At 32.7% G+C, this 25,876-nt stretch overlaps 1 protein-coding gene across 1 annotated transcript in view; it reads right to left on the bottom strand.

The window, feature by feature from the left end:
- The window catches only part of LOC139501998 (uncharacterized), a 155,650-nt gene that overhangs the window by 116,313 nt on the left and 13,461 nt on the right, over positions 1-25,876 (bottom strand). Inside the window, exons 4-16 of the mRNA XM_071291318.1 lie at positions 23,732-23,864; positions 23,214-23,271; positions 21,736-21,842; positions 21,178-21,260; positions 20,706-20,761; positions 19,622-19,740; positions 18,842-18,932; positions 18,039-18,153; positions 17,237-17,408; positions 5,772-5,961; positions 4,517-4,725; positions 3,925-4,040; positions 3,288-3,493 (exon numbers count right to left, since the gene is read on the bottom strand). Coding sequence (XP_071147419.1) covers positions 3,288-3,493; positions 3,925-4,040; positions 4,517-4,725; positions 5,772-5,961; positions 17,237-17,408; positions 18,039-18,153; positions 18,842-18,932; positions 19,622-19,740; positions 20,706-20,761; positions 21,178-21,260; positions 21,736-21,842; positions 23,214-23,271; positions 23,732-23,864 — 1,655 coding nt within the window. The remainder of the gene's footprint in view (positions 1-3,287; positions 3,494-3,924; positions 4,041-4,516; positions 4,726-5,771; positions 5,962-17,236; positions 17,409-18,038; positions 18,154-18,841; positions 18,933-19,621; positions 19,741-20,705; positions 20,762-21,177; positions 21,261-21,735; positions 21,843-23,213; positions 23,272-23,731; positions 23,865-25,876) is intronic.

Below are 25,876 nucleotides of genomic sequence, written 5' to 3'. Positions count from 1 at the left end.
GGTCTTTAATATGTTTGGTTAATGAGAACTACCACTTGACGCGTAATTTTAAATGTAAGATGGACAAAAACTCCCTTTTATTGTATGCGCAGCCTTTCAACCAAAATATACAAGTAAGGACATGTCGCAACTAATAATTTATGAAAAATTATTTGTCAAAATGTCATACAGTATTTGAAAAGAAGTGAAAATAAGCCAAAATCAAAAATTTATAATATGACCTTGACCTTTGACATTGACCTCATTTTCATTTTTAGTACCAATGACCTCATGAAGACCCTAGGTCTCTATCAGTTATGGTTTACCAGTTGAAAATGCATATCGCTTGAATCAAATGAAAAAGGGGGAATAACTCTCATATGGAGTCCCCATAGAGCTATGGTTCAAACGAATATTCTTATCCTAAATATGTAACGAGCAATTTGGTAAAATAAAATCTTTTACGGTTACGAAGGAGAGGTGGCCACAAGAAAAACAGTGTTTGGGGAGATAACTCTTACAACGTAATGTATTTTGTTATAATTACATTTGATATATGTTTCATTATAATACTTTATTCTGATTGGCTAACTGCACATCACATGTTATTCCTCAAGCAATTGCATCACTCAATAAAACTTTTCATTCATGATAACACATGGTCCCACAATAAAGTGCACAGATGAATTGAATAAAAAAGTTATAAAATTCGTGTTTTCATGATCCTAGCTAAAAAAAGTAATTATAAGTATTGAATGTTTCTTTTTGTAACCTCATAGGGTTGCAAAAGCGTTGACCCTGTGCACATTTTTAGAATGAAGCGCTTATGCGCTTCATACAAAAAGTACTTCGGTCAACGCTTTTACACCTCAATGAATTTACAAAAAAAAGCATTCAATACTTATATGCAGTTGTAAATTTTTAAAGCAAAAAGAGTTAATACTAACTTTCACTTTTTTGGATGTTCATGTACATTTTGAATGTATTTATTTTTCTCAACTACATGAATTTTTTGGTGTATTTTTAATGATATATATGAGTAGTCCAAATAATTATTAAGTCTGGCAAGGCTTTTTAAATTTTATTCTGGGACACCTTCCTATGACCACAAGGCTATGTTAATTTTTTTCTGGGACGCCTTCTAAGGAAGCCTTCCTACGAACGTCTTAGGAAGGCGTCCCAGAAAAAAATAAAATAGCCTTATTGGATATTTTTATGCATTATTTAACCAGTTGAGTCTTTTACAGGATTGTTTGTTTAATCCTGTTTAAACATTACTGGAAAAAAAACCACCTTAAATTTGCTAATTATTTGGCATGAAAGTTTGATTTATTGAAAGGGACTCATAGTTTTCCATTTAATTTTAATAATTGTCTAATGGTTAAAACAATAGCTTCGTTGTTTACTTTTATACACAACAACATATTCACTTTGGTCTCGTTGTTTACCTAATATTCACTATGTACTTGGTAACAGTTATTAATTAATTGAATAGAAAATATTATAATAAATATTATTGGAAGCCGAATTGACGTCAAATAGGTGCCGATTTGACTAGATGCCAATTTAACCAGGTGCCGACTTGACTTGTACGTTTCAATTCCTCTGCGATCGTTTGTGGTATTTTCTTGAGAAAACCTATTTTCCATCATCAAAGAGAAGAAGAAACTGCTTGAAATGATTCCCGAACGCTTCGTGATTGTTAAAATAAGTTTAATTCACTCAAAAAACAATTTTAAAACTTGCGATGTTTAAACAGGAAGTTTCAAAAGCACGTGTAAAAGAAGAAATTAACCGGTGAGAGTGGAAATCCGTACATAACATATATCACTATAGTACGACTTTTAAAGCAAAACAGTTTCATCCTTTTGTAAAACAGTCTTTAATATACCTATCACATTAATGTTTGAAGGGTCTTAAGCGTATTCAAACCATATAAGTCGGTATGAAACACCAAAACGGAATGATAATAACCGATTACGTTTTGTAGTTTACAAAATTCTGGACTGGTTCCTGTCAAACTACAACACTTTCTTCGACTGTAGTGGAATACAAACAGAAACCAGTTAGTTTGTAAACTGGTTCCTGGCTGATTACTACACAATGCTCATGCATAATGATAACACAAGCACATTCCTCCAGTTTGTATTGAAATTAGTAAATACGAAACCAAGCGCGGTAGGCAGAGAAATCAGGTCGGCAGTTATGGAACAATGACTGCGTCATTTTCCAAAAACAGTTGTTGGCATGACAAGGGTTATGTTCTTCTCATATATGTTATGATGGTATGATACTAAACCCCTTACAGGAAGGATTGTGCCTGATGTTCATATGATGAAATCATAATCTTTCAGTCAGTTTAATTAAAGTCTGGAGCTGGCATGTCAGTTAACTGCTAGTAGTCTGTTGTTATTTATGTATTATTGTCATTTTGTTTATTTTCTTTGGTTACATCTTCTGACATCAGACTCGCACTTCTCTTGAACTGAATTTTAATGTGCGTATTGTTATGCGTTTACTTTTCTACATTGGTCAGAGGTATAGGGGGAGGGTTGAGATCTCACAAACATGTTTAACCCCGCCGCATTTTTGCGCCTGTCCCAAGTCAGGAGCCTCTGGCCTTTGTTAGTCTTGTATTTTTTTAATTTTAGTTTCTTGTGTACAATTTGGAAATTAGTATGGCGTTCATTATCACTGGACTAGTATATATTTGTTTATAGGCCAGCTGAAGGACGCCTCAGGGTGCGGGAATTTCTCGCTTCATTGAAGACCTGTTGGTGACCCTCTGCTGTTGTTTTTTATTTGGTCAGGTTGTTGTCTCTTTGACACATTCCCCATTTCCATTCTCAATTTTACTTATTTGCATAAATACAATAAAGCCTTAACAATCATCAAAAATAGCTGACAGGTTTCATTCTATTTTTGGATTGATTTGCCTTGCTTTCTCATTATGAATAAATGGCTTCACTTTCGCAAAGTATTTATATGATATGTAGGTTTAAATGTTAATTACTGTTCATTAACTTCAACTTTTTTTTGAAAAGCAAAAAAAAACTGAATAATACTTATAAATATATCTATATTCTCAGCGAGGGAAGAAATTAATTTTACAGATCTAACATTGTGGGGCTCATGTTTAGACAAATTATATATATATATAAATATATAAAGTGCCTAGAAAATCAACCTAACAATATTAGAGTAGATCTGATTTGTAACTTCCTCCTGTACTTTTTATTTCTAACTTCTACAACAACCCTACCTAGCATTGCGCAGACACCTTATCTAGCTTATATAGTTTTAGATACCTTCTATAAGATCCATCAGATTAGCCATTGTCACTCCAAATGAAGCTCCAATGGAAGTGGATCCTACCATTTTCCTCCATTCTACAGTAGGAGATTTCAACCTATATTCTGTTGTATCAGAGGAGAAAGATCTACGTGAACGGTGATGTACTGTTATGTCCTCCATTCCCAGTTGTTCAGGATTCAAAGAGTTAGGACTTCCATTACTGCTATCACTATTACAAACGATATAAATTTTAATATAACCTGAATTACAGTCAAATAGTAAGCTTAATAAGTCAAGCACAACAATCTAGGGTCTGAGGCTAAGCATTAGGAATTTTTCATAAATGCTCTAATTGGTGATATAAGCAAGTGACATATTGTCAGTTTATTTGTTTAATTGTGTTATTTACAAAACACAGTTCTAGGGGATGATAGGGCAAAAGTTAAGTTGCTGAATTTGCACTTTAAATACTATGAATATAACAATTGGGGTCACATGTGAAACAGGATCTGCTTACCATGAATATAACAATTGGAGTCACATGTGAAACAGGATCTGCTTACCATGAATATAACAGTTAACATTAGAAAGTCTCTACTTCGTTTAAAGTGTCTCAAAATTTACTTTACGAAAAGAAAATGAATCAATCACCTTTTTGCCGGAAATATAAGTTCTGCCTTTGGATGGGACTGGTATTGAAGTAAAGCTTCATATCTGACACTTTCATCTTCATCATAAAGTGCTGAATTCAACATCACTCCAGCAACCTGACAATAAACAACATAATTTTATCATAAAAAAGCTTATGCATTTGGATTCCGGGTTATGTTTGAACAGAGCTTATTATAATAGACTTTTTTTTAAACTTCTAACGTCTCCATAAAATTTGTATTAACCCTGTCTTCAACCAGAATCGTCACTCATGGCTATACAAGAACCAGTTGGCATTTGTCTGTGTTACTTTACTTAACTCTGATTAGTGTAAACCAAAAGCCATTATCTGTGATGTAGATCTTCAGCATTTGGCACCAAAGGAATAGCAAACTTGTTATTGGTACCACTGGCCTTATTCATCAACATAAATAATAAGAGAGGATCTGGGTGGGACAAGTTTTGTAGATTAGTGTGCATTTTGTAAATCTGGTCAAGTCTATTTAGGGGGTGAAAATAAGCATTTACTGATGAAGGTCAATTAAATTGGCTTAAGCTAAAGCAACCATTGGTTTGTTCTACATCTCTGTACCTTTTTATCATGGTATTTTCTCAGAGCATGCAGGCCAGCTCTTTTGATCCAAGGTGAGTTTGTAGAGTTGACATGAGAAACAATATAATCATATGACACATCTATCCTTGCATTGCCTAACACCTCCAGTAAAACAACTTTCCATTGGTCAGCTTGAGTCTGTTCTGATTCTGTTTGGAGGGATCTTTTCTGTCTGTATGTCCAGGGATCTGTGAAATATAGGATGATAGTATATTTTCAAGTAAATAGTTGTGTAAACTGAACCTAAATGCTTATGACTGCAAATAAAACAAAATAATTTTATAAGATCACCATGTTTGGCTTCCTAAGAAATGGATACATATACATTGTATAACAAGAATGTGTCCAAAGTACACGGATGCCCCACTCGCACTATCATTTTCCATGTTCAATGGACCGTGAAAATGGGTAAACAAGAATGTGTCCAAAGTACACGGATGCCCCACTCGCATTATCATTTTCCATGTTCAATGGACCATGAAATTGGGTAAAAAATCTAATTTGGCCTTAAAAGTAAATTGATCAACCAAAAGGGAACATTTGTACTTAGTTTCAAGTTGATTGGACTTCAACTTCATCAAAAACTACCTTGACCAAAAACTTTAACCTGAAACTCGCACTTTTAATTTCTATGTTCAGTGGACCATGAAAATGGGGTCAAAAGATTAATTTGTCTTTAAAATTAGAAAGATCATATCATAAGGAACATATGTACTAAGTTTCAAGTTGATTTGACTTCAGCTTCATCAAAAACTACCTTGACCAAAAACTTTAACCTGAAGCGGGACAGACGGACAAACGAACAGACGGACGAACGAACAAACGGACAGACGGACGGACGAACGAACGGACAAATCAACAAACGCACAGACCAGAAAACATAATGCCCCTCTACTATCGTAGGTGGGGCATAATAAACAAGAATGTGTCCTCAGTACACGAATGCCCCACTCGCACTATCATTTTCTATGTTCAGTGGACCATGAAATTGGGGTAAAATCTCTAATTTGGCATTAAAATTAGAAAGATCATATCATAGGGAACATGTGTACCAAGTTTGAAGTCGATTGGACTTCAACTTCATCAAAAACTACCTCGACCAAAAACTTTAACCTGAAGCGGGACAGACAGACGAACGAACGAACGGACGGACGGACGAGCGAACGGACGCACAGACCAGAAAACATAATGCCCCTCTACTATCGTAGGTGGGGCATAAAAACAAACAACCTACCATGTATCCCAAGAAAATTATGTACTCTGGACACCATATGTAAACTTCTCTCATACTGTCCTGACTGTGAGAACTTGTTAGCAATAGAACCTAAAGCCAGCAGGATCCTGTTATACAAATCATCCTTGTACAATTCTTTTGGGAAGACATCTTTGGTGTAAACTATCTCCTCCAAAGCTTTTACTATTTTCTGAAGAAAAGATTGAAAAGTATCAGCTTGTAGCTTGCTATCAGATTTTGTGCAAATTTTTCATCATGAAGAAGACAGGTATTGCTTATCTTTCCAGCTTATGAAAAGAGAAACATTGCTGCAACCTTGCGGTAAGGTTGCAGCAACCTTGCGGCAATCTTTTTAGTTCGCCAGAAGACCTGAAAGTTGTTCACCAGTGTTCGCCGCTAGCAGCGACCTTTCGGCAAACATATTTAAAAGTTTGCCGCAAGGTTGCGGCAAACTCTTAACTTTCTTAAATTTGAAGGAAATTTGTAAACAAACTTTAAAGGAGTTCTAAGTTTGCTGGAACTTTGCCGCAAACTTTATAGCATACTGAGCATGCTCCCTGCACTAAAATCAGACTTCCTGCTTCTTTGAATTTGAAATAGGAGGGAAGTTTTAATGTTGGTGTTTTCATGTTAAAAGTAAATGGATGTTATATATGATAGATATCTGAGTTATATATGAGTCAATTAGTTCCTGGAACAGGCCATGCATCATTGATCATCTCTTTGTAAGTTAATTTAGACAGTTTTTGCATGTTAATTTGCTATTATTGGTACAAAAATTATGTCAAAGAACCCAATTTTGAAATAACAATTGTGTTACAGTCTTATTGCCCTTAGAGAAATATCATTACAGTTGTAATCTTCAACTTTGTGGATAATGATGTTTTGCAGGAAAGGTCTTCAAAACAATTTGTAATTGTTTATTGTTTAATCACCTTTGTCAGATTTATATTTTAGATATGATTTTATGCTTAATGTTGTAATGCCCTAATCATGATCAATCATGTTAATCCCAGTTTCTTTATATAAATTGGCCTTATAAAGACAGATCTGTTCTTGATTTTTTCATACATATGAATCTGTTAAGAAATTAATCAGCTCATTCTGAATTATGCACTGAGTAAATTAATAAATATACATGTACATTTTTGTACCTACATTGTTTTTATTGTAGTCACAACTTTTATTTCTCTCTTTCACATTTCTTTAAAAATGTAATTTGATCAGAAGGTGAGCAGGTAAATATCAGTTATTGGTCATAATGATTAATTCTGATCCACATGTGCATCATTTTGGATAAGACGTACAGTTTTGAAAAAAAATTAACATATAAAGGTAGTCATAGAGCATCATTATCACTTGATTTGCCAGAAGTTCACCGCAAACTATATAAGGCTTTGAAAGTTTGCCGGAAGTTCACCGCAAAAATTGCCAGAAGTTCGCCACAAACTATATAAGGCTATTAGAGTTCGCCAGAGGTTCACCACAAATATTCGCCAGAAGTTCACCAAAAACTATATAAGGCTATCAAACTTTGCGGCAAGTCTGCCGCAACCTTCATTTGCATGGTAAAAAGTCGCGGTGAAGTTGCCGCAAACTATTTGCAGCAACCTTACCGCAGTGTTTGCGGCAGATCTGCCGCAACAGTTCGCCAGAAGACTGATTTTTCAGTAAGGGAGATAACCTGAGTTCGAATCATGTGAAAAGTAACTTCCCCTGAGTGGTAAATATATAGCCAGCCATAAGTGGTTGAGCTACAGAAGTACTTTTTTTGCTCAATCGTATACAGGACCATAGTTCCAGTCAAGAATCATGCTAACCAGTTACACTTATATTTTTGGTGGGTTTCATGTGGTGTCATGTTTTCTGTGTAGTGAATAAAGGCTAGATTTTCTTGTTACTGTTTTTCTTTAGGTCATTGAGTTCTGTTATTGATAAGTCTATGTATTTCTTTAATTTCCTCTCAGTATTTTCTTCAGTGTTCTCCCCAGGATTTTTGGATAGCACCAGGGTAACGTGTGTCGAAATGATTTGTACAATATGTCGTGTCGCGTTGCATCGCTTACTTTTTCTTCTTGTTAGTTTTTGTGCCATTACCTTTTTGTCTTTTGTTTTGTTTACTGTGTTATGTAAACTTTGGGTAAAAAAATACTGGTAAAAAAAAAGTAAATCAAACAGTTTGTATACTTTAATATCTTTTAAGAATAAATAACAGAAAACACTTTTAGTCTTTAAACTAGTCACTTTTTATACTTTGATCAAGCCTATTTTGTCCTGATACTTGTAGTTACACTACACATTCCCATTTTTGTTAGATTACACCATATAAACAATTAACTTTAAACAAGATTAAATTTTAATGCAGAACCTTTAATAAATTAAATACTATTTTCCATAGTTTTAGACATGATTCTTTTAGATCAATAAAATTATTATAAGAATCATTATTGTGTTATTTCATGATAGACATGCAAAGTATACTTATTTTATCTATGTGGACAAACTTGTGAAATAGCTGAGTTCCAATCATTGTAAAATTATTTTTTTTCTTTTAAAAATTGAACTTCTTTAATTTTATTCAGCTATATTACAAATGGAAGTTTTAAACAACCTTGTCTAAATATACAGCCCTAGCTTAGTCAGTAAAAGTAATCAAAGTGCTGGATAGCACCTCTGGAAAGTTTGCAACTGTATATGTGTATTATTTCAAATAGGTTATTGACGTGTATTATTTTAAATATGTATTTAAATCACTGTTTTGATTTTTTAAACTAAACCATTGTCTCGCCAGCAATTTCCAAAAATCACTTTTTATGTCCCATTTATATGGGCATTATGTTTTCTGGTCTGTGCGTCCCTTCATCCGTCCGTTCGTCTGTTCCATTCAGGTTAAAGTTTTTGGACAAGGTAGCTTTTGATGAAGTTGAAGTCCAATCAATTTGAAACTTAGTACACACTAGAACACACCCATCTGTGACTGAATTAGAGTATATAACTATGCCTAAGCCTTATTTTAGTATTGGGATTGCCATCTGATAAAGTCATGCCGATTATAAGATGCACAGTGTTCTCTGCTTTCTAAATCTGTCTGTTTGAACCCGTCGACCTGGAACTTATCAATTATTGGTAATATTAATTGAAAACAAAAGGTCCTGGAATGGAGTATTTTTTAATCAACAGCATTGTCCTATATTTATTAATTTAGTTATAAATAAAGTTGAATTCTTTGATTCGCTGTTTTATGTCATGCCCGCTAACAAATTGAAAACTGTACCTATACGCCTTATTTTAAGTCCAGATTTTTAGTACTCGTATTGTCATCTTAAAATGTCTTACTGCTTAAAATACTACAATAGGGAACAATTGTGACTATGACCCGTGTACATGGCAAAATCCGAAATACACTGTTTGGTGGTGCGCCTGTCAGATGAGAAACGTACCGATAAGGTAATAGGTAACAGGTGAATATTAATTATGTGGAAGAGTGCTGTAATTTTTAATCAACACCATTGTCCTATATTGGATATATATAAAATTGAATTCTTTGATTTGTCGTTTTTACCCCATGACGGCTGATAAATTGGACCTCGTCATTTTAGTATTGTAGTTGTTCCCTATGATATAATCTTTCTAATTTTAATGCCAAATTAGACTGATTTTACTCCATTTTCACGGTCCACTGAACATAGAAAATGATAGTGCAGATGGGGCATGCGTGTACTGGGGACACATTCTTATATATCTATACTTCTAAATCTAAAGACCGTTTTTATGTTTATGTTTTATATATAAAGGTATATATACTTGATAGGGTATACTGAAAATTTCACCCCTTTACATCTAGAATGGTAAAAGTGACGCCAACAAAATTCAAACTTGACTTGTGTTTTGTGGTTGCGTATAAGTTTCATAAAATTTGGTTCAAGCAAACTAAAGTAAGAGAACAGAAATCAATTTTGGGATGTATGGACGTACGTACAAGTAAGGGACGTACATACTTACAGAAAAAAAACAAGGATAAAACTCAATATGGTGGGGGCATAACAATAGTAGTATGACCTCAGAAATAAAAAAGTTTATATACACTAGATTCATACAATGTTGATCCGGCTGAGGTGCTTATAACCCTGTAACACATTTTAGTTGCTGCTGCGTAATTGCCATTGAGGCAATGACATTTGAGATTTTTGTTTGAAGCCATTTATTTAATCATTGCCTCTGTGGGGACACATTATTATTTATAGGTCAATCTTTAAAAAATCATACTGCCCCAGGAATAAAGTGAGGATAAAAAGTTCTGGATCCGCCACTGCATTGTTAAGCACTAAGAAAGTCATTTTGCTAGTACATGGACAAATGTTATTAAATCATTTTAATAATTTCTACAGCACTTGTCTTTAGCTTGATCTCGGTCTTGATACACTGAGCTACATGTATAATATTCTTAGAAGTAGTTGATGACTCAGTTGCTTTTAAATTATACGGATGCTATGATGGCCACTATGATACTAATTGTCATTAAGACAATGTTTTTTCTGTTGTCAGTTTGATCCACTTGAACATGCTGAACGAGTGAAGGTCCTTATATCCACAATGGAATGTGAAACAGCCAGTACTTAACGAATTAAAAGTTTTCAAATGATTTTTGGCATCAAAACTTTCAGATTGATGTCAGTTTGACAAAAACAATGCACTTTTCTATTTATTTCTATAAGCCGGTATTTACCTTTAATCGTCCTTGGCGTGAGACATAAGCCATATAATTATCGATTATTTTATATTCTATCACCTGTGTATTGTTAAAATAAATCAAACCATTATCACTTGTCAATTCTCCGACAATTTTGTCAAATATCAACTTGTTCTCGCATACCGGACTCTTTCGATGCACTCGGGCTTTTACTTATTCACTAATAAACAGTTGTAAATATCGTACATAGTAAAAAATAGTGCGGGAAAATGTTCATTCATGAAATATTCATGAATGAAATGCTGTCTCGCGTAGATTTCTTTGATTTTCTCTTCAGCCAATGGCCGATCCACAAAGTAGTGTTTGTGATACTTATTTTCCATATGAAGCTAAATTCATCTGAATTGTCGTTGAACATTAATTCTTATTCATATTTCGCCTTCGGTCTCAAGTAATGAATTAGCTTAACTTCTCTATGAGGGGTGAAGCTTACATATAATATCTCTGTTTAAAGAAACAAACTATACCCATAGCTGGCCAGTGACCTTGACCCTAGTATATAAGCACCTGTTCCATAATAACTTGTCATTATTTTTCTAGAGGGGTGAAGTGAACACTTCACTTGAATTCTTTTTAGTTATTTTATTTTTATCTTAAATTTGGGAGAGAGTTACTAAAGTTACATTAACTTGTCTACGATGTACGACAAGTTCTAATGTTATTTTGTTATTTAGAAATAATACTTCCTCAATTGTCTACGATGTATGACAAGTGTTGATGGAAATGAATTTAAAAATTTCTTGTCTACGATGTATGACAAGTGTTCATGGAAATTAATTAAATATTTTATTGTCTACGATGTATGACAATTTTATATATTCATTAAGTTTTTGCCTTAGTACACTACGATGTACGGCACATTTGTTACTTAATTCATACTCCTGTTTGTTAAACAGGTAGATATTTAAAAGTATTTCTATTCACCTGAAGGTCGTGAGTACTCTTCACAATTTACACGTGTTTTACCTGCACAGGTACACATTTTTGTATTACAATGGCTGAATTTGTTTATGCAAATGTATTGTTTTTGCAAGATGTTTAGAATGATGTTTTAGAAATTAAAGATGATAAATTTAATAGGAAAACAAGAGGTATTTTGAATAAATCCTCTTCTTAAACAGTTATAAAACCTAGTAGTTTTATAAAAGATCATAATGGCATGGCAATTGGAAATAATTGACAAAGCAACAGAACCTGTAAAAAGTAAGTTTTTAAATCTAGTGCTACTTGTATAGCTTCAAAATCTACTTGATTTGTGAATGTTTCTCACGAAAGTGCTGTTGAGTTTTAAGATAGGCATGTATATTGATACATTGACTCATTATTATTAATGTAGTAAAGAACCTGTATGAATCATGAGGTTTGAGACAGTTTTACTGCCTTCAACTCAAGCAGAGTTTGTAGAGAAACCTGCTGCTATATTTGATTTTTGCCATTAGAGGCTTACTTTAATGAAGATTTAACTTTATATTTTGATCTGAACTACTGAAATGATACTGTGTATGTACCTCCATTTGGAGTTTGTGCCATGGCTGATGATAGTCCAGTCGGAGTTGAATTTGATTCATCTTTTGATCCTGCATTAAGGTTTTCAGAAGCCTTTAAGGCTTCTATTAGTGAGATTAATGGTCCATTATCTCATCCTGTTTGTTGAACAGTTTAATCATGATTTTGCTTTGAAAATCCCAAAATTGTAAATATTACTACCATGTCAGCAAATATAAAATCAGGAAAATATAAAGTTCATAGAGGTAATACTATCACACTGAGAACTGTGACAATCCTAGTGTGTCGAGGATAAATAAAAAATCGAAATGGCACTGCCTAGACAGGCCCACTCTGTGGTTTCAAAGATGCAGGAAACCCAGAGATACTTTATTAAGGGGTTGATCATCACCCCTATTGTTGAGTTGGCTATTTCTTGTTGTAAGAATGGGCCATTGGATCTTGATAGTACAAGGATTTTATTGTAAAATTCTATTTGTTTGTTTGACCATGGGTTTCTGGTTAGACCCATAGGAGATGCTCAGAAATATTTAGATGATAAAACTTATTTGTAATTCTGTTGTGATAGTTGCTTTATCACGTTTCTAGTTATGATTGCATGAAGCAAACTTAGTGTTTATACAAAGATTCTGAAGCAAATTCTAGATTCCTTGGCAGAGGTTCCAGGTCTAGCAATTAATTTACTCCCAGCTGTTATGGGAAAGGCAATATCAGTTTTTTAACTGCAGAGGCTCTGTTGGTCAACAGGGCGACTATACTAGTAGGCAATTCCCTTCATTGAGAGGGAGAGGGTTTCAAAAAGGGAACAGGGAATCTCGAAGAGGTCACATTTCTCAACCAGTTGCTATATATACAGTATAGATAACTTAAATATTATGATTTGAAAAATGTTACTAATGATCTATTGATATTAGATTTAATAAGAAATGGTTATAAAATTATTTTTAATGATGTACCACAAGGTTCATCATTTTTGAATTAAATACATTTCACCTTTCATAAGGATGAATTAATTTCAGAAGTCCAAAAATTGATAGCTAAGGGAGCTATTTAAGAGGTTGATCGATCAATGGAAAATCAGTTTATTTCCTATATTTTCTTAGTTCCTAAGAAAGATTGGTCTTCAAGGCCTGTATCTATTTGATAAATTCAAACATACTTAGCTTGTTGCTAATCAGCATTTGGAGCAGGACCATTTATCTTTTGTTTAGAATTAAATTTTTAGGATAAATATCTATATATATATAGAGAGAGAGCTAACATCTATAGATCACACAGATGCATATTTAAGTTTCATTTATGATTATATCACATTTTCCTGATTCATGTGGAAAAGACATTGATATGATATTTATGTTTTTGTGTTGGATTGGCTTCTGTATCAAGAGTTTTTACTAAGGTTTTAAAACCTGTCTATGTATTTATGAAATAATGTCACTTGAAGTATATACATGCTATAGTTTATACATTGATGATTCTTTTATTATGGATCAGAGTTTAGATGATTGTATTGTGAATACAGAAGAAGTGGTGCAAATGCTTGATAAGCTGTGCTTCGGAAGAAATTTTGAGAAGTTGGTACTCATTTCTTGGAAGCACATTGTTTTCCTTTGTCTCATTATTGATACTGAGCTATTTAAGTTTTTTCTGACAGATGAGAAATGGTAATATTATCTCCCTTGGGAAATTCTTCTTAAATAGAATTGTGTAACTGTATTATAGATGATTTACATCATATATTGGTTTTGTGACGAATGCTTTTAATGCAGTATCTGTGGGAATGTTACATTGCAGAAACATGGCGAGAAATAATGTTGAAACACTGTAGAGTTGTTACAGTATTTATTTTCATCAATACATGTAGGTGAATTTTTTTTTTAACATTTTAAAATCAGAAATTAAAAATTTGATTTATAGACCCATCCAAATAAGTTTTTGGATTGGACCAGATTCCTCATAAGAAGGATTTGGGATCCAAATTTGAAGAAAATGTTTCTGTTGGTAGATGGAGCTTCTTTAAGAGTATGCGCTCATTTCATATAGATTTCATAGTATTGTTGGCTATATTTTTCTTTTGGAGAAAAAAGTTTTAGTCACAGAGAGTTATACAATCAGAAAATACATTTTCAGTAGCTTTTATTATGCAATAGGAGGTAAAACCTCGTTGTCACTTAACATGCTTACTACAAATATTTCATTATTTGGGCTTGGTGTTCAAGAAAGAACATTTTTATCACAGCTCTTTATATTCCTGGTAAGAAAATTTTGATGCTTATCATATGGTTAAAAAATTTACAGATTCAAAAGGATGGCAATTGAAAGAAGATATATTTGTTTTGTTGTTATCACGTTTTCATTTTCAAATCTGTAGAGAATTACTTCGTTGTCTTTTGACCAACAAGCTCCTTTCAGAGATGTTTGTATTTTTCATGGTCAGAATTAAGACCTTATATTTTCCCATCTTTTTCATTGTTGGGGATAATTATAAAGAAAATTATTAGTGATAAAGTTCAGAAGGCTCTTTTGATTATCCTTTTTGGCCTGCTCAGAGTTGGTTTTCTTTGCTAAGACCAATTTTAATTTATTTGCCAGTTAAACTGCTAAGCATAAAAATTAGTAACAATGTTGCATACTGAAGATAATGTCTTTCTGTCAGGAAGAGACTTAATTCAACTGTATATTGTAAAAAATATAAGTGAAACAACACCTGAAGGGTTGATTGTGCAGTAGGGTAAAAACGTGTGTATTATACTCAGAAATCACTTTAATATAAACAGGAGATTTCAGAATCATTTGTACAATATATTTACACTTCATCTTGGAGACCATGCATCTATAATCAAGCATTATCAATATTTTTTGAGAAATTTCATTATTTGGTGTGTTCAAAGAGAACCAATTCCTTATCACCATCTAAAAAGGATGTTATTGATTATTGAATTTTTTGTAAAACACAAGCTTTTCATATTCAGCATGTTTAATGTGAATTTTCCTTGTTCTATGTTGAAACAGACTTTATCCTTTAAGAAATAGATGTTACTTAATTTGTTTGTTTACTACATGTATTTGTGGAAGGTTGCTTAAACCTGAATCTGCAATTGAAGAGTTAGATACTCTTTCACTTGGGAGATGAATTTAGTGCTATCTTTTTTAAGTTCTTAATATTCATTGGAGAATTTAACATTGAAGACTGTCTTTTATACTTGTGTCTTTATTTGCCTTGACTACAGCTGCCTTAAAGTACTATCTTTATCAGCTGTAGATTTACATTCTATGTTTCTTCATTCAGAGACATGGCACTTTATTTTTTCATATACATGAGTTTTTGAAAAATACTAGATCTGTTAGTTAGTTTACCTAACGAGGTGATCAAAGGTTTTGATAAACCAAAACTTTGTGTTGTTAAGACAATGATTTATCATGTTTTGTGTACAAAATAGGTGAGAGAATTCATCTAAGTCTTTTCGTAAAGTTTAGATAGTTAGAGAGAGTTCTAATTTTATCCGAGGTTTTAAGGTTAACTCATTTAGAGGAACCTCTTCATAGGTGCATTTAGCTTCAGAATGTTCTATTAAGGACATTATGGCAACAGTTTTGTCTGGACATATGATCAAACCTTTTACAAGTTCTATAACAGGAAAGTGAATAATATCAGTACTAAAACGATTTTCTTCAGTTGTAGTTACTGTGATTGTGATTTTTATCCTTTATTAAATGTTGGCATTTATATAAAAATTGTTTTTAGTTTGTGTCTACACTTTAAACAAGCTAATTCATTACTTGAGACCGAAGGCGAAATATGAATAAGAATGTTCCTTCATCCAAGCATATCTTGGATGTGCAGGATGAAGGTCATTCTTAGAATATGAGCCTGAGGCTCGAAAGTAATTAATTCCCACCCTAGGGATTATCAGTCAGACCCACCCTTTTCCACTGGGTTTTATATTTGGTCGACACAAACTTGCTTTAAATTATGACAAGTTATTATGGAACAGGTGCTTATATACTAGGGTCAAGGTCACTGGCCAGCTATGGGTATAGTTTGTTTCTTTAAACAGAGATATTATATGTAAGCTTCACCCCTCATAGAGAAGTTAAGCTAATTCATTACTTTCGAGCCTCAGGCTCATATTCTAAGAATGACCTTCATCCTGCACATCCAAGATATGCTTGGATGAAGGAACATTCCTTTTTATTCAAGCTGTAATCTTTTCAAAAGAGTAGCAACTCAAAGTATCCAAGAATCAGAAGTCGAACACTAGTACTACATTATCTTGGAGCAGAACATTGGGATAGTCTGTCTCACCGTTGAGGCCGACGCTTAAGGAAAGTAGCAATAGCAAGCTATAGCAAACTTTCCAAAAATGGATATACTACCTATTTAATATAATATGTCTGTGCTTTAATTAAAGTATGATTGTCAAAAATAATTTTCAATATATTTTTGTTGGTATGTTCCAAGAAAGTTTTTATCCTTGAGGTAACATCCTTATATAATTTTGCATTCACTTTGTACTTTATTTCTATTTTAAATGATGGATAATATTTTAGAAGCACATTTTTGTAATAAGCTAAATCAGGGGAAGTAACTCACGTTTAAAATACCCAATTATGACCAAAGTCTGGAGTAATAGAGTTAATTAACAAATGTCTGCTTGTCCCTCAAAAGTCTGATAAGTCTGTGATCATTAAGTTATGATCTCTTAATAAATTAAAACACAAGAATCATGTACATCAATTAAATCCAATCATCAAGGTTAACCTCAAAAGGTAAAATCGATCATGTGGTGTAAACAATCTTTGTTGTCAGAACTGGATTGAACTGGTTTGAACTGGTCAATTTTCATCTTAAATTTAATACTGCCCACGGAAAGGTTTATCGATTTATATTTTTTTTTAATGAAAATTTTAGCACCACGGTGAAAAATTATACATCGCAGCAAGAACGATACCACCACGGTAGAAAATTATACATCGCGGGCCCGCGGTCCTTTAAGGGCCTGGGGAGAACACTGTTTTCTTACTCCCCCTTTTATTTTATACCAAATTCCTTACAGTATTAAGGTAGTCTTAAAATGTCAAATTAATATCTGCTTCTTTCTTTCTTTCTTTTCTTCGTACCAGCTTCCTATTATGAGGACACCCCTTAATGGGTAATATCAAAATATTCAATAGGGGGAAGAAACGGGGATAATTTTAAAATCTTTACCTGACTTGGTGGTTTTCTGCTTCCTACTAAATGTGTAAGGAGCCTACTGATAAGACTTGGATCAGGTCTGGGAACCAGTATGACCTTGTCTGCTAAGATGTCCTGTGTTATGTTGGTGTCCAGAACACCAAAGGCATCCAGTACAATGGCAGGATCAACAGCTGTCATGTGTCTGTAAGTATGTATTATAATTCACATTTCAGAATTGTCAAAACAGGAAACAAAACTAAAAATTGTAAGCAAAGGATCTAAATACAGCGTGGATTGGCAGAAATCAAACTAGAAAACTAGTATTTTTTTCTTCTTCAAAACTTGATTTTGTTGATAATCTTGATTACAATATGTTTTTCACAACAAAATTCTCCTCATGAAAAAACAAGAATCCGTCCATAGTACGTGATGCCCCACTAGCACTATCATTTTCCATGTTCAAAGGACAGTGAAATTGGGGTCAAAGTTCCAAGTTGATTGGACTTCAACGTCTTCAAAAACTACCTTGACCAAAAACTATAACCAAAACTTTAATCTGAAGTAGGACAGATGGATGAACGGACGCACTGACGAGAAAACACAATGCCCCTAAATGGGGCACAAAAATTACAGGTATCAAGCTAGTTACCCATTAGGTTGCCATTTCTACTCAATATTCCTTCATATCCTTGAATCTATAGTTACTGAAAACTTGTTGCAAACAATTATATTTTTCAAATTTAAAAAAACAAGCAATATTTCAACATTGCCTTAATTAGGCCACATGTTATTCTCAATATATTTCAATGGTCTTATTTGTTAAGATATTTACCTCAATTTCGAATTCACAAAAACAAAGTCAGCAATCTTGTTCAAATCTTCTGTTTTCAAATTTCTGAGTATCTGTACAATCTTCTTGAAACAATAACTAGCTTTAATCTTCTCATCTGGATGAAAAAATCATAGTATTATATGCAGAGACTTACTCAGTTTTTTACAAATTATAGAAAATGGAAATCAATTTGAAAAAATATTCTTGTTTTATTCTATCCAGTATTGAAATTCCTATTTATAAATTCATGAAAAAAAAAATTGCCATATGCTACTTCTAGATATAGATTGTTTTACATTTCAATATGAATTTTTTTAGATTCCTGAAAAAATGGTTTAATAAGACCTTCAGGAATCTGATGAAATAATTTGTTTATTATTTTCAAATCTCATTCTGAACAGGAAATACCAAATACTTCTCTTGTTGTGGTTCCATCATGGTAAAATAATACCTACAACCTCAGGGATTTGTCAGACAACCTTGTGACCTCACATCTAATCTAAAATGGACCTGCGACCTTAACAATGACCTTGTGATAAGGAGGTAACCTTAATGATGCCTCATTATAGCTCCATAGATGTAAGAAGATGTGGTATGAGTGCCAATGACACAACGCTCCATCGAAGTCACAATTTGTAAAAGTAAACCATTATAAATCAGAGTATGGTCTTCAACACATAGCCTTGCCTCACATCTAACAGCAAGCAATAAAGGGCCTGTAAAATTACTAGTGTAAAACCATTCCAACGGGAAAACCAAAGTTTTGTTTGTTTTTTCTTCCTTCCTTTTGTTTATCAGCTTACCTGTTCTTTCCTTCAGTTTAACACAAGTTACATTTGCCTTCACGTACTGCCACGCCTCTTTCAGATTCATCTGTAGTAAACTCTTTCCAACCTTAAATTATAATAAAAACTATTTATAAATATTAAAGCGCTTCTCTGAATTTTTTCTCTGTTGGGAACACTATAACCTAAACATTTGATGGCTAGAGATGTAGAAAAAAAAGTAGATGAGGGCCCTCATGGGGTTTTTGATTATGTGATTACTTGGCCATTTTTTTAATGATTATTTGATTATTAAGCCAAATATTTCATGATTATTTGATTACCTAGGACTGTATTTTTAGTTTATGATTATTTGATTACTAAAGATAAGCAAATATTTAATGATTATGTGATTATATTGGCAAAAAAATGGTGATTATGTGATTACTAGGACCCCCCCCCCCCCCATGAGGGGCCTCGTAGATGTGTTAGAGCTATATAAACAAGACAGACATTAAAATATTGATTGACAATTTTTAACTCCTGAAAATTAAGCAATTTTCAATTCATCAAATTATTCCAATTTTGAAACTTATTTCTTTGGATTTTCAATGTTGGCAGTTTTTATAATGTTGAAATAGTAGCCCAGCAAATACTTTTGAGTTATATGATTAAGCAAAATTTTGAAAAAAACAGTAGTCCAGATCTAAATTAGGAAATCCATGGGCTACTGAGACCCTTCTTATTTCCATCTCTGGAATGCAGTCATTTTTATAAAGAGTTTTTTTCCAAGATTTATTTCTTCATTTCTAAATTTACCTTGTTCACTGAAATACTTCCAGTGTGTAGACCAATGTGTGACTTAGTGTAAACATTGTCATACTGGTTAGACAAATATTGTAGTCTCCCATGACTTCTGGCGGTCATTTCTGGAAACACTGTAAAAGATGATTTTAAAGGTCCTGAGACTCAAATATATATTGACATTAAAATGGTCACAATCCTTTTTAAAATTTGACTGGAATGGTTAAAGCATAACTTCCTATTATATAATCAAACCTTTTGATAAGGATATTCCCTTGTCATGTTATGGCATATTTGTCAGATTTTCGGAATCTTTCTGGTTTTATCAATTTGAATGCCTTAAAAAAATTAGCCCATTGACCCCCATTTTTCTTTTTATAAATCTGTTACATTTATTATCATAAACCATCTGTTTAAGGCTTATAAAATCATTGTTATTTTTTAATAGTTTTTGAGAACTTAAACTTGTCAATGATAAAGCTATGAAAAATCAAGAGAGAACATTTTCCCGCCAAATTTTTAATTGGTAATATCTCGAAAACAAGCACATTGACCTATTGTTTTTTTGGCCCTTTTGGTTCCTTTGTTAATCCCAGATCAATATATATTAGTGTTATTAAAAGCTTGTTATCTTAAAACTGAGCAGCAAACTTCCTTAGGCCAAATAAAAAAGTATGTGTAGTTCCAGTTACATCTGAAAAAAAAACTTAGGGTAGGTAGGTAGGGATTTTTTTTTATTTTATGGGTTTTTTTTTACATTGAGTCAATGGGGGCAACATTCTGACTTTAACAGTGCTTAATGAAAAATGACATTAAAATCTTTAGGGTAGGCTATTTTTAAGCCGAAAAAGTAGGGACGGTAGGGTTACTGGAACCACACATATATTTTTATTTGGCCTTAACCTGTTATCTCTGTTGCAAACATAGGATAGTGAGCATGTCTTGTTTGCATCCTCATTATCTTGTGGGGGAATAAAAAAGTTCAGTCTTTCACGTAAATTGTCTTTACTATCAAAAATCTATCTCAGGTCCAGATATCTGAAGTACCTTTGGAAAGGGTGACATCTACTCAGCTATTATGTGGTCTCTAACAAATTACCTATATTTTTTATAACTGTTCCTTTAAGTTTTCTCATTCCTTCTTGTGGATCAAAGCTAAAATACATAAAAAGAACTCAATTAATAAACGATTGCAGATTTTCAGACCCCTACTTCATTTCTGAAATTGTTTGCACGTTGTTAATTTTCAATTAAAAAAATAAAATAAACTAGCTGTACTGAAATGATTGAGAGAAAAAAACAAAATTATCTTAAAAATTGTCATTTTATAAAATATTTACTAAAAATAATGTAGAACTTTTTAAGAATGATATCTTAGACCACCTTTTTTTTTATATAAAAACTGTTCTAGAAACAATTATGCAGACTGAAATTGGTATTAAACAGTAACTATCTAAATTCTTTAAGCATGTCATAAAACTTGATCTAAATTCTTTAAGCATGTCATAAAACTTGAGAAAATATGTTTTGACATCTTAAGAATTAATTTATATGTCATATTTATTACTCACCCAGATGGAGCCTCTGGAGATATAAACTCTTCGTCCACGTCCACTCTCTGTATAATTCTGAGAGCTTCATCATACTGAAGGATCTGAAATATTTTACATTTGGTAAGATAAAGGCAATGATCCGTACTTATCAACTTCGTGTGAGCATTTATGAATACTGCGGATTCATTTATTTTCGTGGGTACACATTTTTCCTGATTGAGGAAAACATGCATTTTTGTGAATATATTATTTCACGGTTTTGTCAAATTTTGCATACAGGGTCATATCAAATTTGTCACTCATTGAACATTTATATTCTTGGTTCACCTGTACCCATGAAACCTACAAAAATTGGTATCCATATAATAATAATGCATCCACAGTAAAAGAAGTTGGATATCTGTTATCGAGACAACAAAAACTCAAAAAGATGTCAATATATAGTCCCTAACAATTGACAGGAGTCTAAAAAATAAAATAGTAATCAGAGAACTGCATTGACACCAAATTTTCCACACTAAAGAAGTAAAAAATAAAGATGTAATTTTCAAAGATATTTAAACATTTAAGAAATACCTTCTGACATTTCCCACCGGCATTTCCAACTGGATGTCCGTCCCTGATTTTAGTAAATTCCAATCCACCATTTGCCTTTCTGACGGTATACGTTGAGTTGTGTAGTCCTAAGTAAAATTTAAATATCAGTTCAAAATGGGATCATACAAAAACAGCTTATGAATCCAATTACTGTAAACCAACTTATTTATGCGGATACTTTATTTCCCATTAAGTTCCTTGTAGGTCATTTTGCTGCGATTTAATTTCGCAATTTTCAAATTTACTCGATCTTGTTTAATAAATAAGGAAAGATCCTGGTATTACATGTGCGTGACAATTTATATTCGCATTATTTTTCTACTCACGAAAGTTGCGAAAATTAGTTGGATTACAGTACTGGTAAGCACTAAGGGGATGAATTTGGCTAAATTTTTTCTGTAAAAAGGGGATAAATTTGGCTTAATTTTTCCTGTAAAAAGGGGATAAATTTGGCTAATTTTTCATGTAAAAGGGGGATAAATTTGGCTTAATTTTTCATGTAAAAAGGGGATAAATTTGGCACTTTTTTCCTGTAAAAAGGGGATAACTTTGCATAATTTTTTCTGTAAAAAAGGGATAAATTTGGCTTAATTTTTCCTGTAAAAAGGGGATAAATTTGGCTTAATTTTTCCTGTAAAAAGGGGATAAATTTGTCTAATTTTTTCCTGTAAAAAGGGGATAAATTTTTCTTAATTTTTCCTGTAAAAAGGGGATAAATTGGCTTCATTTTTTCTGCAAAAAGGGGATAAATTTGGCTTATTTTTTCCTGTAAAAAGGGGATAAATTTGGCTTAATTTCTCCTGTAAAAAGGGGATAAATTTGGCTTAATTTTTCCTGTAAAAAGGGGATAAATTTGGCTTAATTTTTCCTGTAAAAAGCAGATAAATATGGCTTAATTTTTCCTGTAAAATCTGACAAGATTCATAACTTTTATCTGAATTTCTATTTTTCATACTAATTCAGTAATTCAGTGGTTGCTGTTTGTTGCTTTATATCACATTTGAAAAAAGTTTTTATTGTTTTGTTTATAAACCAGGCCGTTAGTTTTCTCGTTTGAATTGTTTTACATTTGTCACTTTTTGGCCTGTTATAAGGGCCTTATAATTGCTAACTTCTATGTCATTTGATCTTTGGTGGAGTGTTGTTGCATTGGCAATCACACCCTTTTATTTTAATAATGAATCTTTTTTTGTAAGAGATCAGCTAGTTACCATATCAACATTTTTTAACTGAAATTTTCTACTAAAATTAAAAAATATATAGTGGTCTTTTATGAATCTATGCAAGCTGGTCCCTTTAACAGCTAAGAGTGAGAAAATGAATGGCAGGGACAACCAATGAAGAGTTCCAAATTTCGTAATGTTAATATGTCAGACAGCCAATTATGTGCCACACTGTTCCCATCCATACCCCACATCTTGCCTTATCATGTAATCAAGGTATCAATTTTTGTTTACCTTCATGTCCTGTTTCTTTAGCATAATAAATCTTCCCCTTGTCTGTAACATCAGATACCTACAAATTAAATGTTTTTCTTTTATCAATTTTTTATATTATTATTGATATTAAATTTAAATGACACTATACACAACTGTCATGCAAGTGGTAGGTTTAGCTAGCTATAAAACCAGGTTTAATCCACCACTTTCATAAGAAAATCTTTGTACCAAGTCAGGAATATAACAGTTGTTTTTCACTTGTTCCATTGATTGATAGCATTTGATATTAGTCAGTTTCTTAGAACTTTCTCTTTTTAAATCTGCCATGGAGTTCGCCATTTTGTGATACTTTTTCATCACTTGGAAAATGGAGACTGTGTTTGTCTAATTGACTCTACCCTCAAAACTTTCTTTATATCTGGTAAATAATTCTGATAAGATTTTTCATTGATACATTTTGTAGGAAAGACTTGTACCCATAAAACAGAATTTCTAATACAAAATGGATGACAAATGCCCTTTAAAACTCAGTTTACCTTTTCTATGATATCTAGTTTTGCTGATAAAAGAGATGCAAGACCTTTCTTTGTGGCTAAGACATGGTCATCTTCATCACTAGGAAAATAAACCTTTAGAATTTCCCCATAACTTGTTATTTCAAACGAAAACCTGAAAATAATCAAAATCATATAAAAAAATATAAGTTTAAGTTATGATTAGCAACCACAATTTTCTAATTTGCATTTGACTGTTTTATAAAAAAAATAATCCAGGTTTTTAATTACAGCAATTGAAAAGGTTTTGCAAAATTAAAAAAAAATATATAAAATTTTGAAAGCATTCTTTGAATGAAGAATTTACTGAAATCACGATAATTGATCTCAAATTTTTCCAATTGTTAAACATTCAAAATAATAAATATATACAAAAGTTTCTTTATTGAAAGTAGATTGGTTTTCTTCATGTCAATTTATTTCATTATATTTTGACAAAAGTACAGAATATTAAACCAATCACAATAAAAAATTGTTGTAATATGGAATTATTCAAGAAACAGTTATAATAATTTTCGAGAAAATTCTGAGGTAGTCAAATAACTTTTCATTTATGGTTAGAATATGAAAACTTTATCAATTTTTTTCATTTGAATGTTTTTCTGATTGAATTATATATTATATGCATATGGAATTTTAATGCACAAATGATAACATGTATTTTGTTTGAGGATTTCAATGAAAATAAGACTAGTCTTAATTGAGTGAGTTTTGTGGGCGACGCTAAGAACTGACATCTCATTTGAATGCTCTTCATCTTTGTACTTTATTTGGCCTTATAAACTTTTTTTGATACGTGTGTCACTGATGAGTCTATTGGAGATGACATGCCGGTCTGGTGCAAATACAAAATTTCAATCCTGGTGTCTACATGATTGTATGACAAGTATATTTAAAAGGACCTGTTAGCTTTAAAAATGATTAAGGTAAAACGTTCCACTAAAGTAAAAATATAGGACACTTCATAAACATCTTTTGCCTGTTTTTTTTTTTAAACCTATAATGAAAAACAGTATTCGTCCATACTAATTTGAAACAAATTAAGTCATCTAGCAAGCCTCCAGATTTTTTTGAAAATTAAGTGTTCACCCCAAGAACCGGTTTGGCCGAAGTTTAGACGATTATGAATTGTCCTATATTTTGACTTTAGTGTAACCTTAAATCAGATTGTCACATTAACCTTTTATGTCAGTCTGGGTTGCTCATGCATCCAGTTTTGCCAATAGAATGGAACTATAAACCAGTGGCGAATCCAGAACTTTTCCTAAGGGGGGGCCCGCTGACTGACCTAAGGGGGGGGGTCGCTCCAGTCATGCTTCAATGATTCCCTATATAATCAACCAAATTTTTCCCACGAAAGGGGGGGGGGACCCTGCCCCCCCCTGGATCCGCCTATGTAAACAACTGACATACAAGTGGGAGGCTAATTTAGCTGTAAAACAAGCTTTAATTAACCCACCATCATTGACCATAATAATGACATTTACTTCAGAAAATACCTGCACATGTAAGTTAGAAATATGATAGCTGTTTTCCATTCACTGTAATTGGTTGTTATATAATAATATTCTAAGATCTACATATGTCAGTTTTTATGAACTTCTGCTCATCATTTTTTTTCAGTTTAAGTGGCATACTAATAATGCCTTTTTTTTTTTATATAACTTGGCAATGGTACAACCCCCCTCCCTTTTTCTCATTTCTTTTTAATGCAATATAGAAGTCCAAATAACAGAGGCGGATTTAAGGGGGTCTAGGGGCCTCCCTTTTGAGAAAAAAAATGTGGTTGCTTATATAAAGCTTCACAGAAGCCAGTGGGCCCCTACTTATGAAAATGTCTAGATCTGCCACTGAATAATCATATAGGCTGTGCAAGGATTTGTATACAAGTCTTTGGGCTGTGGCATATCTTTTTTTTTCTATCAGTATGTTGCTTATTTGTTTGTTATTTTATCCCAAAACTTCAAGTCTAGATAGGTTAGTTTTTTATCATTCCTAGAGCCCTAGAGATGTTGTGGTGCCGCTTATGTATACATAGAAGAACCAGTCCATATATTACAGTATGCCAAGCAATACCTCTGGACGACTGACGTCACGAGGATTCTCTTCTACTTCCGCTTTGTATTG

This window comes from Mytilus edulis, chromosome 13 (assembly GCF_963676685.1).
Source record: "Mytilus edulis chromosome 13, xbMytEdul2.2, whole genome shotgun sequence".
NCBI classification, from domain to species: domain Eukaryota; kingdom Metazoa; phylum Mollusca; class Bivalvia; order Mytilida; family Mytilidae; genus Mytilus; species Mytilus edulis.
This window is presented reverse-complemented; position numbering and strand designations above follow the sequence as displayed.